Genomic DNA, 16,543 nt, shown 5'->3' on the forward strand with positions numbered 1-16,543 from the left:
GTTTATATTTATTATCGTAAATTAGTGAAGATTACTCACTCCTAACAAGAAAATGTACCCAGTTTTGAGAATTGAAATAGTTGCGTAAAAAAGTTTTGCCACGTCTCCGTGCTAAAATGTCCCTAAAATATTTGAAATAATTATTTATCTATTATGTAAATTACGCAGTATTAGTTATTTATTTGTAAATTTTCTCTAAAAATGTTTTTATTTGTCAAGAATTAAAAAAAAAACTTACTAATAAGCCGTTTGTGGCTTCATTCAATTTCAAGGCGGCGAAGTATCTTTACTAATTTATGTTTATTATTTTCAGTTTTATTTTACACACGACCATTAATTGCAAAGTTGTGTACATTTTATAAATGTACTAGCTGACCCAGCAAACATTGTGTTGCCATATAAATAAAAAAAATGTTAAGGGTGAACAACCCTTATCACTTAAGAGATATGAAAAATAGATAGATAGTAGCCAATTCTTAGACTTACTGAATATGCATATAAATTTTGATGAAAATCAGTAAGAGCGTTTCGCAGGAGTACATTAACTAACATCGTGACATGCGAATTTTATATAATCTTACCGTGGTCTTTTTGGGGATTAATTTCTGGCTATACAAAGATTGTTTATTAAATTATGTTTAGGTTAATTTATTCAATTAAAGAAATTTTAAAATACCGTATACTATCCTATATAAATTTTATGGTAATATTTTTTATTATTTACCACAGATATCGAAGAAAATTTAGAGATTAGGATACAGAATTTCCCATATATCGATTTTATTTTATTAAAATAAACTATAAAAAGTTATATTTTGACTAAAACACACTAATATAAAAATTAAGCAGTGGGATCTTAAACTATAAATACACGTATGAACATCGTGAGCTTCAATTAAATTTCACTTCTGTTCTGTTGATCTATGGTCATTGATCAATGAAAATTTTTTCATTGATCTATGACAGTTCAATTCAATCAATGAAAGTTTTTGTCAATGAAAGTGATAAAGACGCAAAATGCATGGTCATGCATTTTGCGTCTTTATCACTTTCATTGACAAAAACATACTTTGTCTCTTTCTGGTTACTCATGTAATCATGGCGGATCAAACACGAAAAATAAACAAAATTTAATAATTTCTCTTCATTTACGTGTGATAGGTGATTCCATGAATCTTGTTTCTTTTTCGAGCATAATTTTTGCATTTATGCATTGCACAAGAAGGCATTTTGAGGCTTAAAATTCAAAATAATGACGTTTAACGTGTTCAGTGACATTCGTGTGTATTACTACGCCGCGCGAGAGCGACTGGAGTCGTTTTAACTCGTTTTACACCACTTGACGTATTTTGTATGTTTTAAGTATTGCCCGCTTATTTTTCTGATAATAAAATGTCTGACCGTGATAATTTAGAGAGTGAAAGTGATCAGCCTTCTGCAAAGAAAGCAAAATCACACTATGACACACCATCAAGTCATCAGTAAGTTAATTATTTTTTTATAATTAAAGTATGCATTTATCTGTGCATTAAGCACGCGTATATTTGGTGTGTTTTGAGCGCCAGCAAATGTAAAATCTACTATCTTGGTAGATTAAAATTCACATAAAAATCATTGCATACAATGTTTTTAAATTATTAATTAATTTTAATGTCATTCTTCTCAGAGAATAAATTTATTAAGACTGACAGAATTGTATTTCAAAATCAGCTGATGGCGTGCAGCGCACGAAAGTTTTTTCTTATTTGTTATAAATATGAACATTAAAAAATTAATATGTTTTTTTCTGCATATTACCTACTTTTACAAAATAATGTCGATGTTTCACATCTGCCAGGCGTCCCGTGACGGCTCACATTTTTTTTATTCATATCAAACTTGATAACTATGGATGTATTAAAAAATGAAGAAACTAAATGTTTGGACCCTTTCATTCCAAAAATTACGTATGACTTGACACAGAATGTGCCCAAGTATAGTCCGCGTAAAAGTGCTAGTCCGCTCTAAATATAGAAATCAATCGCGTCGCCATAGCGAATTGTATGACTTCACCTGCTCGCAACATCTTCAGAGCGGACTAGAAGCTTGGCGCGAACTATACCTAATATAGATAATAAAAAATATCGAAATAAATATATATATATTGAAGCTGCGTGGAAGTTATATATTGCATACTTTGATCGCTAGAATGATGATTTTAAAGCTATAAATATTTTGTATTACGTTGTTCGTCATTTCAAGATACGCTTGACCTTAATAACATTAAATATCATTGCAATTTCTCCAAACGAGTAGTTCTTTACAACCTAAGTTGGTACAACAACTGCCTAAACGCACTTCGTGTCAAGTAGGTTTCTGGCGCCAGCGGTTTCCTGCGTCTCGTATTTCGATATGACCGTCTCATTCAATATCTACAATATAGAAATTATATTACGACAAAATCAATTTATGAATTGCATCAATTTAAATTGATGCAACGAAATAATAAAATAGACGCAGCACTTATAAGTTACAAAAATAATTAAAGACAGTATGCTCGATCCATACGATTGCCAAACCTTAAATGTTTACAAATTCAAACGTGTGAATATAATGTTTGTCTTTGTTTGTCTAGAGTTGGTGGTGCTTGTAGCTCAGCTTTTAATAACCCAAATCAAGAAACGCGTTTATAGAGGTTTAAAGATTGCGGCAAGTAGCGAACGTGTAGACGCTGCATTTGCACTCATAAGAGTCATTTATAAATCTTAGTATGTTTACATTTATTGCAATATAAAATCGGGGCGACAATGTTATTATTTAATTTTATTGAGTGTTAATAGCTAATAATAAAATACGTATCTGTATTTGAATTACTAATCGAAAGATATTTTTCACATGTAAAACATAATTGGAAACATCATATATGGGCGGGAAAGAAGTAAATGACAGTTAATTCGAAATTCAAAATTGTACTATAATTTTGTTTTTATCTATAGTCAGCGTACGTTTCCCGCCCCCACGTCCCGCTCGTTTCATTCAACGCCCCGTCTAGAGTAACCGCATGGTCGTCGCAGATTCGCTATTGATTTTTCGGCGTCTGGCGTACTCCGGCCGCGTGGGTAAGCAACCTTGGCCTTGCTCTCAATAGACAACAGATTTTTTTACTCTCATACAAATATAAAGGCACTAACAAACTTTGTGTATAACTAAATAATACAGATAAAAAAGTATGTGGAATGTAATTAAAAAATAAACATTTTTCTTTTATTCTAACGACTTCTTACTGAACTGGTCTTTTTTTGTTTGAATATATCCAAATAATTTAAAAACTTAAAACGCAATAAGATCTAATAAAGCATTTTTCACATAACAGGGAATTATTGAAAATGCGTTCAAAAAAATATTTTAAATCAATAAATGAAATGAAAATTAATACAACACGAAGTACTGGCGTGTTTAATATTTATTTTAAACACGTTTCGCAAACACATTAATAGGTAATTATAATTGTAGACGCCAATTTAATACAGAACAGTTAACATTAATAAAACATTAGGGTCCAAGTAACGTTCGAGCAGGAAATTAATTTATAGCAAAAAACATACAAAGACATAACGAAGTTGATTTCTTCATTCAAGCTCAGTTTTAGAGTTCCATATTCAAAGGGTGCGAACAGTACCCTTACCATGAATTTTTACGTTTTGACAAATATGACTGTTTTGGTATTTGTTTACGTATTGGCCCATACATTTCCATTTCCAAGTTCTGATATAATCCGCTAGGGGCGCTGTTTGGAAATTGTATGGGCAAATACGTTAACAAAAAACCAAAACAGTCATATTTGTCAAAACGTAAAAACTCAAGGTAAGGGTACAGATCCCTATTATAGACTGCTAGTCCGCTCTGAATATAGAAATGAATCGCGGCGCCATAGCAAATTGTATAACACCTGCTCGCAACAACTTCAGAGCGGACTAGCAGTTTAGCGATAACTATAATAACGCTCTGCTGTACGACAGTCTGTCACAGGACTGTATTTCTTGAACTCTTGAAGGTGGTAGAACCCTTTGTGGTTCGACTCCGGCGGCACCACCGCCACACCTATTTCTGCTTAATAACAGCAGTGATAGGCGCTGCTGTGTTCCGGTTTGAAAGGTGTGGTAAGGGAGACATACTTTTCCGAGGCGTTCCAGCTTAGTCCTCAGCGGTAGCGCCGCATCTGTGGCCGACCTCAGGTAGGAATATCTAATCTTATCTGGGGTTGATTACAGATGTCCATGGGCAGCAGTAGCCACTTACCATCAGGTGGACTGCATGCTCGTCTGCTACCCTTATATTATAAAAAAAAAAACTCTTTAGGTAAATAATTGATTTTTTCACACAAATTACTGTGTATTACTGTAACAGCCATAACAAGAAATGACAAATGTAAATTGTCCCTAGTGATAAATTTATAGGTGTCCCTATACGAGACACTTTTTTTAACTTTTTCGACCATAGTTAGTGCGGAACCCTTAGTTTGCGAGTTCGACTCACACTTGACCATTTTTTTTACTCGTTTTATTGTTATCCAGATGAAATACGCATCAAAAAAGTACAAGGATAATTACAAAATGATTGGCGATGTTGAAATTGAAAGTTTCGATTTAAAGGTATGATATCAATATTAATACAGGACATGTTTACGATTCATAAACATCTGTTACTTTTTAACGCTATGAAACCTGTTTAAAGATTAATGCTATGCCTTAAATTATTTCTCATTTCGCAAGTTTTTTTCATAATTAAACCGTGCGTTGAGCCAAAAAGAGTTATAGTCCGTGTAAAACTGCTAGTCCGCTCGGAATATAGAAATGAATCGCGTCGCCATAGCAAATTGTATGACTACACCTGTTCGCAACAACTTCAAAGCGGACTAGCAGTTTGGTGCGAACTATACTTATGTACACGGAACGAGAAAAACTATTTTTTATTATATCCTAGAATTTAAAAAAAAACTTAAAATATTCCAATAAACATTTAATGTATTTTGACCGATTAAGGCGTCAAAATAATTGGCGTTATAATGATTTATATAGTTACGTTTTTAATTAAATATTCAACAATTACAAGTAAACCCTTAATTTTCTTAATAGTCTATAGCCATTTTTGATAAATAGACACCCACATAACTACAACTGCAAAAGTGGGTTCCAGAAAAATAACTTTAAATCAGATGTCAGTAACTGAATTCTAATGAACATATAATTCATGCAAATTACCCTAAAAGCTTATTCAAATGTGTTAAGCCCACTTAACAGCTTAAATTTTTCAGAATGAAGTATAAAGGCGCCTACACACGTAGCTGCAGATTTAAATTCATAGACAATTTGGTATTAGCACATGGTCTTATAGCTTGAAAATTAGCAGTAGGTTCACAATTAATGTATAAGTTTTTAATTAAAAGAGCAAATAGGCTTGCAGTGGCCAGTGAAATCTGAATATTATCACTAAATAGGTATAAATAGCATCGAAGACTAAGTTGACCGTAAATGTATTACTGTTATAGTCCGCGCCAAACTGCAAGTCTGATCTGAAGTTGTTGCAAGCAAGTGTAGTCATACAATTTGCTATGGCGACGCAATTCAATTCTATATTCAGAGCGGACTAGGAGTTTTACACGACTATAACTTTTATTAAAATTCGTAAACATTATGTATGTATGATATTATTGCCGCATTTTCAATTTTCAGTTCAGAATGAGACAATGCAGATATAAAACGGTTTATGTAATGGTAGCACAGCGCTTAAACCACAGCGAGTTTCCACTACATTTAACGATGTCATCGATCACACTTGCACAATAATGCCTTATTCATGTATTCTGATAATAATTTACATACGAATTTACCATAAGCAATATTTTTAAAGTTATGCTTAAAAGAAAAAAGTATTGGTGAAACATTACTTGTAACGAAAACGGTTATTCTGTACGTTAAGATAATCATACTAAATTATTATTATTGTATAGATACAATATAATACAATACGAATACGAAGTGATATGATATATACCAATAATTTTGTTATATTTTTTGATTTGTAATCATTTCACTTCTTGTATAGTCCGCGTAAAACTGATAGTCCGCTCTGAATATAGAAATGAATCGCCTCGCCATAGCAAATTGTATGACTACACCTGTTCGCAACAACTTCAGAGCGGACTAACAGTATGGCGAGGACTATACATGCAGTCTTTTTAATTCATTAGGCATTAAAATACTCTACCACTATATAAGATTACATACACACTGCGTTTTCAGTTTTTTATTTCAGTTTACCAACGTGTGCAGCCGGCTTAGGAATGCGTTGTTATTTCCGTCCTTTATGTTGGTACTGTTGAAAAACGCCAGACGCCCTCTAGTGGAGTGGCAAGGTAACTTCAAAGTTGGCTCCCCTCGTTATCGTTGAGTGAAACTTTAATTGCACTACACTTTATTATTTGCTTTCGCTAAAAGCCCTCCCATTAAAACTGTGATCTTTGCTCTCCAACACTTGCAATTATTGTAATAAGGATTTTTATTATACTCTTTTCACTGGTGGAAAAATAACAATAAAATGCAAACTGGTATTGTTCCGTGTTATGTTATTGTTGTACGTATGATTAGTGTCTGGCTGTTGTGCTAAATGTCATTTTTATCTCACACTGAAAGGCAGTAGTATCTTTTCAGTCCCCACAAATGAGGAAGGCTTGAAGCGTACTCCATTGCAGTTAGTAACTTAAGGAATTGTTTAATATTACATATCTCTCAAATAATATTAATATGAAGCAGTTTCTTCAATCAAACGTCAAGACAAGTTTCTTCACTCACATCACGTGACACTTTGTAAGGATTACTTTTTAAAAATTTACATTTGTCTCAATCCATGTCGAGGTTAGTTTCTTTACGTGCTGTGAAACCACCGGAAGATAACCTGTGGACATGCACCTCGCATATTAGGTGCAAGGATAAGAAGAAAGTGAGAGAAAGTCACAATTAGTATGCAAACGGTCTGCTTGTTACAATATGTTCCTCCGAGACACCTGCTGCAATATCAGTATATTTCGTAAAGCCATTCGTATTCTGTTCTTGTTTTGTCATCAATCCTTTGCTGGCCTTCTCTTGAGCTGCATCGTAGCTCGTGAGCCAAATTAGCCACGGTAACAAAATTTTGTTCAAAAAGTGTTCAAATTGTGGTTCAAAGAGTGCTCTGTAAATAACCTATTTTGATTTAAAATAAGGCATGCATATAGGTTCTTACCTCTCTGCCGAACATTAACTGATAAGGTGATAACTCTTTTGTATTAGGTGTACGTCTCAAGCGTGCCTTGACAGTTAACAGTTTATCAAATAAACTTCCGCTCTTGCTGATATAAAAGAACATTCAGGTATTAGCCGATTATTTTCTTTTTGTACATTCAAAAATTTAAATTTTAGCTTTGTATATATTTCTTCAAATTCGTAGGTACCTGTATTTTATTTCCTCTTCTAAATTTTCTTCTTCTGTAAGCCATTCAATTTTTTCTTGAATCGCGTAGAATTTGTTCAAATTTTCTTGTAAAGAATTCAGTCGTATATTTATTTCTTCAATGTCAATTTTTTCTATTCCCGAAATGTAATTTTCGGTTCGTTTCATTAACCCACGTAATGTGGCTCGTATTTCCTTATTGTTTTTTAGTTCATTCGACATCTCGTCGCCAATATCAAATAAAATAATAAGGAATGTAAAATAATACTTTATTCAATTATATCCATATTTTTCTATTGACAGTCAACAACTCGGTTGCCTGGAGACTTGATAGTTGGATATCAAGTCTCCAGGCAACCGAGTTGTTGAAAGGTGTTACTTATTTTCGTTACGGAATTTCTCGATTCGGTCCCCGCGCTCAAAGCCCGCGATAAAAGCTATGCAATAGCTTAAAAACAATAAGGAAATACGAGCCACATTACGTGGGTTAATGAAACGAACCGAAAATTACATTTCGGGAATAGAAAAAATTGACATTGAAGAAATAAATATACGACTGAATTCTTTACAAGAAAATTTGAACAAATTCTACGCGATTCAAGAAAAAATTGAATGGCTTACAGAACAAGAAAATTTAGAAGAGGAAATAAAATACAGGTACCTACGAATTTGAAGAAATATATACAAAGCTAAAATTTAAATTTTTGAATGTACAAAAAGAAAATAATCGGCTAATACCTGAATGTTCTTTTATATCAGCAAGAGCGGAAGTTTATTTGATAAACTGTTAACTGTCAAGGCACGCTTGAGACGTACACCTAATACAAAAGAGTTATCACCTTATCAGTTAATGTTCGGCAGAGAGGTAAGAACCTATATGCATGCCTTATTTAAGAAATCCGCCCCACTATCCAGATTACATTACAATGCACCGCCAACGCAGGAGTTCGGACAAGGTGATAAGGTACAAGTCCGCAGTTACACCAACCCCAAGAGTTAAATGGGAGTTCGGAGTCGTCATCCGAAGATTAGGTAGACTCCATTATGAAGTCAGAACTGAAAATGGCATACTGGTGCGCCGTCACCTTGACCATATGCTGCCGGCGCCCCTGGTGGTAAGTGAAAATAGCGGTGGAGGACTGTTGGATATCAAGTCTCCAGGCAACCGAGTTGTTGACTGTCAATAGAAAAATATGGATATAATTGAATAAAGTATTATTTTACATTCCTTATTATTTTATTTGATAACCTTAATTCGTCAACTTGAACACAGATGGCAGTAATACACATTTTTTTATAATCCGTGCAGAAATCTTAAAATTGCGTGAAGTATATTTTATATTCCCATTATAAAATTCAAAATTATATTACCATATTATCCAAATAATATGTTTTATCAACATAAGCTATGTTGAATTCTGGATTGATAAAATAACGTAAAAGAGTGTTTGTTATTTTTAAACGTACAATTACAACTGACAGACTTGACAGCACAAAATCAAAACGCCATTATGATTTATGGTACAAATAATTTGTGTACAAAGTGTTTTAAATATGAATAAACAAAGTGCATTTATTAATGAAAAATGCGATGTACCTGTAACATTCGGCCAAATGTCATAGGCACATCGCATTGATCCATTTATATTGCTGGTTGTTAATATATTATGTCACTTATTAAATACTTTTCTATTTTATATTTTAGAATGTTCAGTCTTGCTTGGAGTTATGAAATGTCAGCTGATATTTGCAATGTCTTATATAATGGAGATATGATAAAATAGTGGATAAAGATGTATTAATGTAAATGTTGATGATTATGGAAGAATATATTGTATTTCTGGAATTCCTTCTGAGCAATTTATTAGTAGTATATCGATGCTTCTGAGCGTTTTCATAGCATAAAAAATGCTATGCAATAGCTTTACCGCGGCAGTCTCCGAGTGCCACACGTATTTTTTTGGAGTTTACTCCTTAAGAAACGATTTGAGTTATAAGGCCCGGTACGGAAATTTTATGAGGAGTAAAATCAAGTGTAACACGAAAAGTTGAGGCGTAACGTAGAAAGAGACAAACATATATATCCACACTGCTCGAATCCGGAGAGAGGTGAGGGGGCTGAGGGGTTGTTACTAACCACACTTGAATAAAAAACACACTTATATGTTCCACTGAATGTATATTAATAAATTTACAAGGGGCCTCTTATAGTATCTACGAAAGGTTCTCAACAGCGTGATTCAACGGCTGTTTTAGCAGCGCCATCTAGTTTAATATTACGGAACTATCATATACAAATTATTTGAATATTGAACACAAATTTGAATATTGAACACACACTTTACGCGCAACACCAGTGAAGTCACTGAATAGAAATGTCATATTTTTTTTTTTTTTTTTTTTATATATAGACCTTAACAACTCATTGCATAAATTATATTAAATGATTTATTTTTATTATGTGGGTTAGCAATATATGCTGAAGTCGAAGGTTGCTCCCCTAAACTCGCCCGTTTAGCCAACCCCTAACAATTGGCTACTTGACACTTTTTGGGAAACTGTTTTAATGAATTCATATACGTATTATATATGCCTTTCATTGATCATTTTTTCGAAAAAAGGGCTATTTATTAATAAAAAACATATTTTTATTACGGTAAACGGAACGTTACGCCAAAAAAGGCGGTCAAGTGTCATTTCGTAGCGTGACGTCAACACATTGAAAATATAGAAATAAACTTCAACCCTACACATACTTCAGGGGAAATCTTGGGAATTATTTAACTTTTATTAGTACAATTGCAAGAATGTCAAATTACAAGGCGTGTGCAGTGACGATGTGTTCAAGTACGATCGCTAAATATCCTAACAAATTTGCTTATACAAGTTCCTAAACCCAAATCTCATAAACGTTAAAGAACTTGCAGATTCTTATATGTTTAAATCCTCTGTTTGCAAGCAATGACATTTTATACTATCTATGTAAGAGAAGTATTATTGAAAAAAAGGAATAAATTTAGTAACTCTCGAGTGATTCGTCAATTCCAAATCATTGGAACGGGACGTAATCAAAACAAAACAGCAAGTGGAAGTATTCATATATTTAATATATTATATAGATGTCTATGATAAGAATAGAATTATAAGACGTCTATGAGAATTCTATTTTAAGGGCCCATTCTGTAATTAATAGGACACAATTAAAATATTTCATGACTGTGTTATTATTAATGGTGCATGTGCACTGATTAAGTTACATGACTGTATAATTAAAAATACATGATTGGTTAATATTAGTATTTTATTAACCGATTTCTTTGTTTATTTAGTTTATATGGTTCTATTAGTGAGTACACACAGTAGAACTTTTGTATATATTTATCATATGTTACAGTTACAATAATTACTACAGATCACCTAAGCTAAAGTTTTGTGCTGCTTGCGTGTCTGCTTTTCTTCATTACTAAAATTATTTTCCGTAACAAATGGATATATATTTTTATCACTGTCATTTTCAGAATTAAATTGCAATGCAATAATAGGAACTGTATGGTCACTTTTCTTCCTTCATCTTGTTGGGTAGGTTACGCAAGTAAAGAAGTACTATTTCCCGTGTACTTTACTTTATGTATTTCAGACTGGTGCCCACTTTCGAAACTTTTGGCTCCTCACTTCTTCTAGGCAGGACAGTCATCACATTTTCATTTTCATTGATGTACCTTGTGTTCAGGACAACTTTTACTTTTCATGAAACACAAACTTGCCTTCCTCTTAAACTGCACATAATCTATAACGTCGTCACTATACGATGTCGGGAAGATCTGTAAATATAAATATAACCAATTAATAACCTTAAAACAGTTCACATAAGAATATAAGTATATTTAAAAAAAATCACTTGAAGACAACCTTTCTTCTGTCTGAAGTCAGTTAAGAAATGTTTTAACTGTCCGATATGATTAAATGTAAATATAAAGAATGTTTTACTTACGTTGTTTATTTGATATTTCCATAGGTTATCTCACGGAAGTTTTTGTATCCATTTTGATTTATTGCACTGCATATATGGATCTTCTTTAAGCAGGTTCACGCTATCAGCTTTAATATAGTATGGCTTCATTTCGGTTCACAACATAAATTCAACCAACTCTAACAGCAAACGATTTAATTATTATTTGTCTTGTTTGGTTTCGATGTAGTGACGTCACATGACATTTGAGGCAGCACTGTCGCCGTTTTGGGATTTAAAATCCACAGATAAAAAATCGAAAATTTCTTTTTAAAAATTAAAATACTTAGAACGTATTAAAAAATAAACGAAATACTGCATAATTTATGTTTACTTATAAGCTATCATATCCAACATATTTCATATTTTATTGTTATAACTGTCAAGTACCCAATGACGCTCCTTCTAAGTACGTGTGTCCTTAAACTCTTAAGATTTTCAGTCTCATATATTTATTGATAAATTATTAGACTTCACGAACATTTGGAATTTAATGTATTTAAGTTTCATAGCGAAGGTTTCCGTTATAGCCATGTTATAGCAAAAAATATTATAATAATTTATGTTTCAAGAATTTACCGGCAAAAAATGAGTTATAAGCAAATCTGTAGAACTCATTCCGTTCTTTAAAACATTATGAATACTGTGATGCTTTAGATTAAAATCTATCGGAAGAATAACGCAATAACTGCAATACGATTTTACAAACAAAGTGTCGATTGCTGTCAATTTTTAGTATTCACATAATAACTTATAATGGCGGGAATGATTAGTGTTGCCATTGTAAAGCATTGTGTACGGGAACTGAATTAATGAGGTGTGCTTCCTCTGAACGCACCCGATCAACCGGATGTTCGATCAATTTGAAATTCGATTGTTGGCGCCTTTATAAACAAAAATAAATGACGTTTGACGGATGAACTTAAAAAAGTTTTAATCCTAAACTAATTACACATGAGTATTTACTTTAAAGTTGTTAGAACCCTTAGGTGCTTGACCGGAGGTATCGTCCGCGCCAAACTGCTAGTCCGCTCTGAAGTTGTTGCGAGCAGATTTAGTCGTACAATTTGCTAGTGCGACGCGATTCATTTCTATATTCAGAGCGGACTAGCAGTTTTACGCGGACTATACTACTTTTTATTTATAATTTAGTCCTCCAAGTTAACAACACATCTGTGGTCAACGTAAAATATCTCTAATCCTAAATGTTTTAATTTTAAACTCATTGACACCTGCGTATGAAATAAGTACGCAGGACTATCAAAGAAAATTGTTTTACTCAGTTTATCAGTCGACATTCTTAAGATAAAAGTACAAATGTACTTAGTAAGTGGGTGAGTTTGAGTTGCATTACAGCAGTATGGTAAATATTTTCCAAGACTTATACTTGCATTTGTGAGAGTTGTCCTGTGTTTGTATGATTCACGTTTATTGTAACCTTCGTTGTAAGCGTCTAACCACAAACCCAAATTAGGGTCCGAACAATAGGTTTTGAATAAACATTAACGTCTATACATATAAATATAGGTTTCGAGTATATATATTCTTAAGTTAAATTTAAACTGACTCACTGTAACTTTTAATTTGTAAACTTTTCGAAAATACCATAAAATCGATGATGAAATGATCAAAATATGGATAGTTTCCTTGTTAAAGTAAATGAGCTCAGACTTTTGGTCTAATCTTGGAAAAAATACAATCAATGCTTCAAAAAGTTCAAAAAAGAAAACAAGAACTACGATAAGAAACCACTTTTTTAATAACTGTACGGAAGATTTTTTCAGAAGGTAATTATTAGAGTAAAAACAAACCTATTTAAAATCGTATAATCCTCTTACTCACCCTTAAAACTTACTCAATTAGACCAAATCGTAGCCAAAGTGAACTCCGCTGAATTCCTTTTAAAAATCAATTAATATAGATGTAACAAAATTACTATAATATGATATAATATCTTTGTAGTAAATATGTACGGAGTAATAACTCTAAACTGTCATATAATTTTAACAAGTACTAATGAGATAGGAAAATGCAATTCAATTGACGCAAAATAAAAATGTACAGTACGCAAAAACACCGTGATTACAAGTATTTTTACACAATTATGTCATTGTGTAAACTTCATCTTAACACTAAAAAAACTTAAAATGTAGAGTAAAACCTACGAGTAAAACATTCGAAGACACCCGAGAACACGATTATCTATAAACTGAATAAACCTCATAACACTAAAAAATCCTTAAAATTTAGAGTTATACACTTGGAGACAATCGAAAACACAATCATCCATAAACTGCATAAACCCTCATGCAATATATCCGATATTTTACCGTTAAGCGCATAAAAATCTAATTTAAAATCTTCAGACGGCGGTTTCATAACAGACTCAAGTAATACGGTAATCCAATTTAGCAGTTTATCGACATCAGTATGAGCATGTTGAACCAGCTTGCATTTCTTAACGGATTCTATTGGTTTAACTGTAATCTCTACCATTTCGAACTCAGCTTAACCCACTACGATGTTTTATTCTAAAAAGTTCATCTTAATATGATCTTTATGTAAATAGGCAAAGACAAATGTTTAGTGCTTTTTTCTATTGTTTGTCATCCGAATTTCTTTTTATTTTGTTTTTGTTCGGCACTTGTTTACGAACTTTACTAATAAGAAAATTTAATAATTATAATAGACAAATTTAGCCAATATAGTAAGTAAGTAATACAATAATAATAAGGTAATCCCACGTAGCTTTTATTTTTCCACACTCAAGTTAGAAAACGACTTGTATGTAGGTACTATGTTTCAAGAAGTAGACATAAGAGAAAATTAATATTTGGGTCAAGCAACTAGAAAAACTACGGAACATAACGGTAAATAGAAAAAATGCTGTATGAAAAAGGCACTCAGTTTCTCATACGATCTAAACGTAAAGCACGTAAGTGGTGTATAATTAAAGTTGTTTCCACAGAATAAATGATTGATCAGGTATTTATAATCGGTGGGTGGACCCACCCGTAGTTGCAAGACTGCAAGAGGCGCAAACAACAAGCGCAATGCTCACTTACCATAAGGGGTAATACTGCGCAAACCTGTCCCTTCCCGACGTAGCCTCGGGAAAATCACGAACTTCTGATCTGACAACCTTTCAAAACTTTACATTCCGACTAAACAGATTCTAAAGAAGCACCCATACAACATTAGAACATAAAATATTGCTAAATCGTATGAAGTTTTATTCAATTACATTAGCGTATAACATACAGTGTTATTAAAGTAAGTATATCAAAGTACAAACCGAAAAAGTCCTCCCAAGTCATAGAATGATCTGAGTCAGCGTTCGCACCGTCCATCTTCGAACCACTAAAATACAAGTTTTACTAACTTGACATTATACAGGTACTGAATACAAACAGAACAAACAAACACAGGTGTCTTATAAGACGTATCACCAAACACAACTAGCTACATTTTAACATTATTATGTTGACAAACAAAAGGACATCGCGAGTTACGCACGGTTCAACGAAACACACGACCGCGCGGGCGGCCGCCGACTCGTGAATGAAAGAAAAGTTTGTTTCGGCACGTCGTTCCTCCGGCCTCCGCAGCCGCACTCCTATCCTCTCACAAGTCACAACTGAAGTCCGACCTAACCTAAATTAAACGTTTAGATTAAACATAGATGAAAGACCATTCGTTAACTTATGTGATTAGAATTACAAGCAGTTGAATATCAGAGTCGGCTGCTAGACATTTTAACATGATTCTTATTTGTTTTTATGTTCTTGTTCCATAAAATATGGTAAAGTTGTTGTTTATTTTCTGAACATCTTTTAGCATCTCGTAATTACAATATCAAATACAGCATGTAGTACATGCTAGCACAATGATTTACTTATATTATATTACATTACCCATCCATCTCGTTATTGATACTCAAATTAAACATCCCAGTCGAACCTTTATTATTCCATTATATATATACGGCACAAGTGTTAAGCGAGTAGTAAGAATATCAAATTATTAGACTAACACATCTTTGAAACCTTAATAAATTTCAAACTTAAAGAAGCACTTCAACGCAGCGAAAAAAGATAAAATAAGCTATGTATTGCCAAAAGACACTTGTATATAATTTCCACTCAAGATGAGCGCAGTACTTTTGCTTCTTTCATACGTTAAGGACGAGGCCATCGCACATAACTGGATTTGTTAAATTTCAAACACTGTTTGAAGGAATTTCCAAATCCATCAGGATAAGTAGGCATAGGTAATTGTATAGTGAAAAATTGAGGCAAGAAATAAGAAAACATTATTTAGCCTACCAGTAGTAAAAACAAAATCAAATACAATAGTTTTTATTGTGGTCATATTTCGTAATTTGTTGAACGAAACTTGATTTGTTCCCGCACACTATTTTCAGCCAGATGCATCCTTCAAGGTCGTACCTATAGCAATTCAAAAATTATTTTATTATTTGTGTCTAGTTTCAAGGCATCGATATACTACTAATAAAGACGTTTCAAGGCTTTCCGAAAGCTTTGAATACGCTTCTAAGTTGCTAATACAAACACTGAGTCAAACGACGATAGTCAATAATTTGCTATTAATACTTTAAATAAAGAATAAATACTTACGTTCTTCTTCTTATATCTTGTACATAAATTCGAAATCTAAGCGCAAAACTACTACTGAATATAAATTGATAACTGATTAAATGTAGTACTTACTCTTATTTTGAAGTAGGTATTTATCGTAAGCGAATAAAAATATGTGTTCTAAGTAAATAATAAACTACAAAGAATAGTCATGTCTCTCAGAGTAAATATTAAATATAAACTTACTACTCACGTAATATTTACTTTGACTCATGCATAAATCACATATATTGATCGATATCTCATTTTGGAGTGAAAATTATAAGTAAAATATTTACTTATTAATGTAAAATATAAGAAATCGATCATTTTCTTTTATTATAACAACGTTTTTCATTTCGTTTTTCACTAGTTATATGATATTTCTACGTACTCCGTATTCATCTCAGTTGTTTATAATTTTAAATTA

General features: G+C 32.6%; 1 protein-coding gene across 1 annotated transcript in view; it reads right to left on the reverse strand.

Moving 5' to 3' along the window:
• GEFmeso (Guanine nucleotide exchange factor in mesoderm) overlaps positions 1 to 15,116 on the reverse strand; it is a 181,517-nt gene extending 166,401 nt beyond the window's left edge. The window contains exon 1 of the mRNA XM_073077801.1: positions 14,772 to 15,116. Within this exon, the coding sequence (XP_072933902.1) occupies positions 14,772 to 14,826 (55 nt within the window). The 5' untranslated portion in view covers positions 14,827 to 15,116. The remainder of the gene's footprint in view (positions 1 to 14,771) is intronic.
• Positions 15,117 to 16,543: the final 1,427 nt, after the last annotated feature.

This window comes from Epargyreus clarus, unplaced genomic scaffold (genome assembly GCF_041222505.1).
Source record: "Epargyreus clarus isolate Ecla_fem2 unplaced genomic scaffold, WU_Ecla_fem_2.2 ptg000011l, whole genome shotgun sequence".
NCBI lineage: Eukaryota > Metazoa > Arthropoda > Insecta > Lepidoptera > Hesperiidae > Epargyreus > Epargyreus clarus.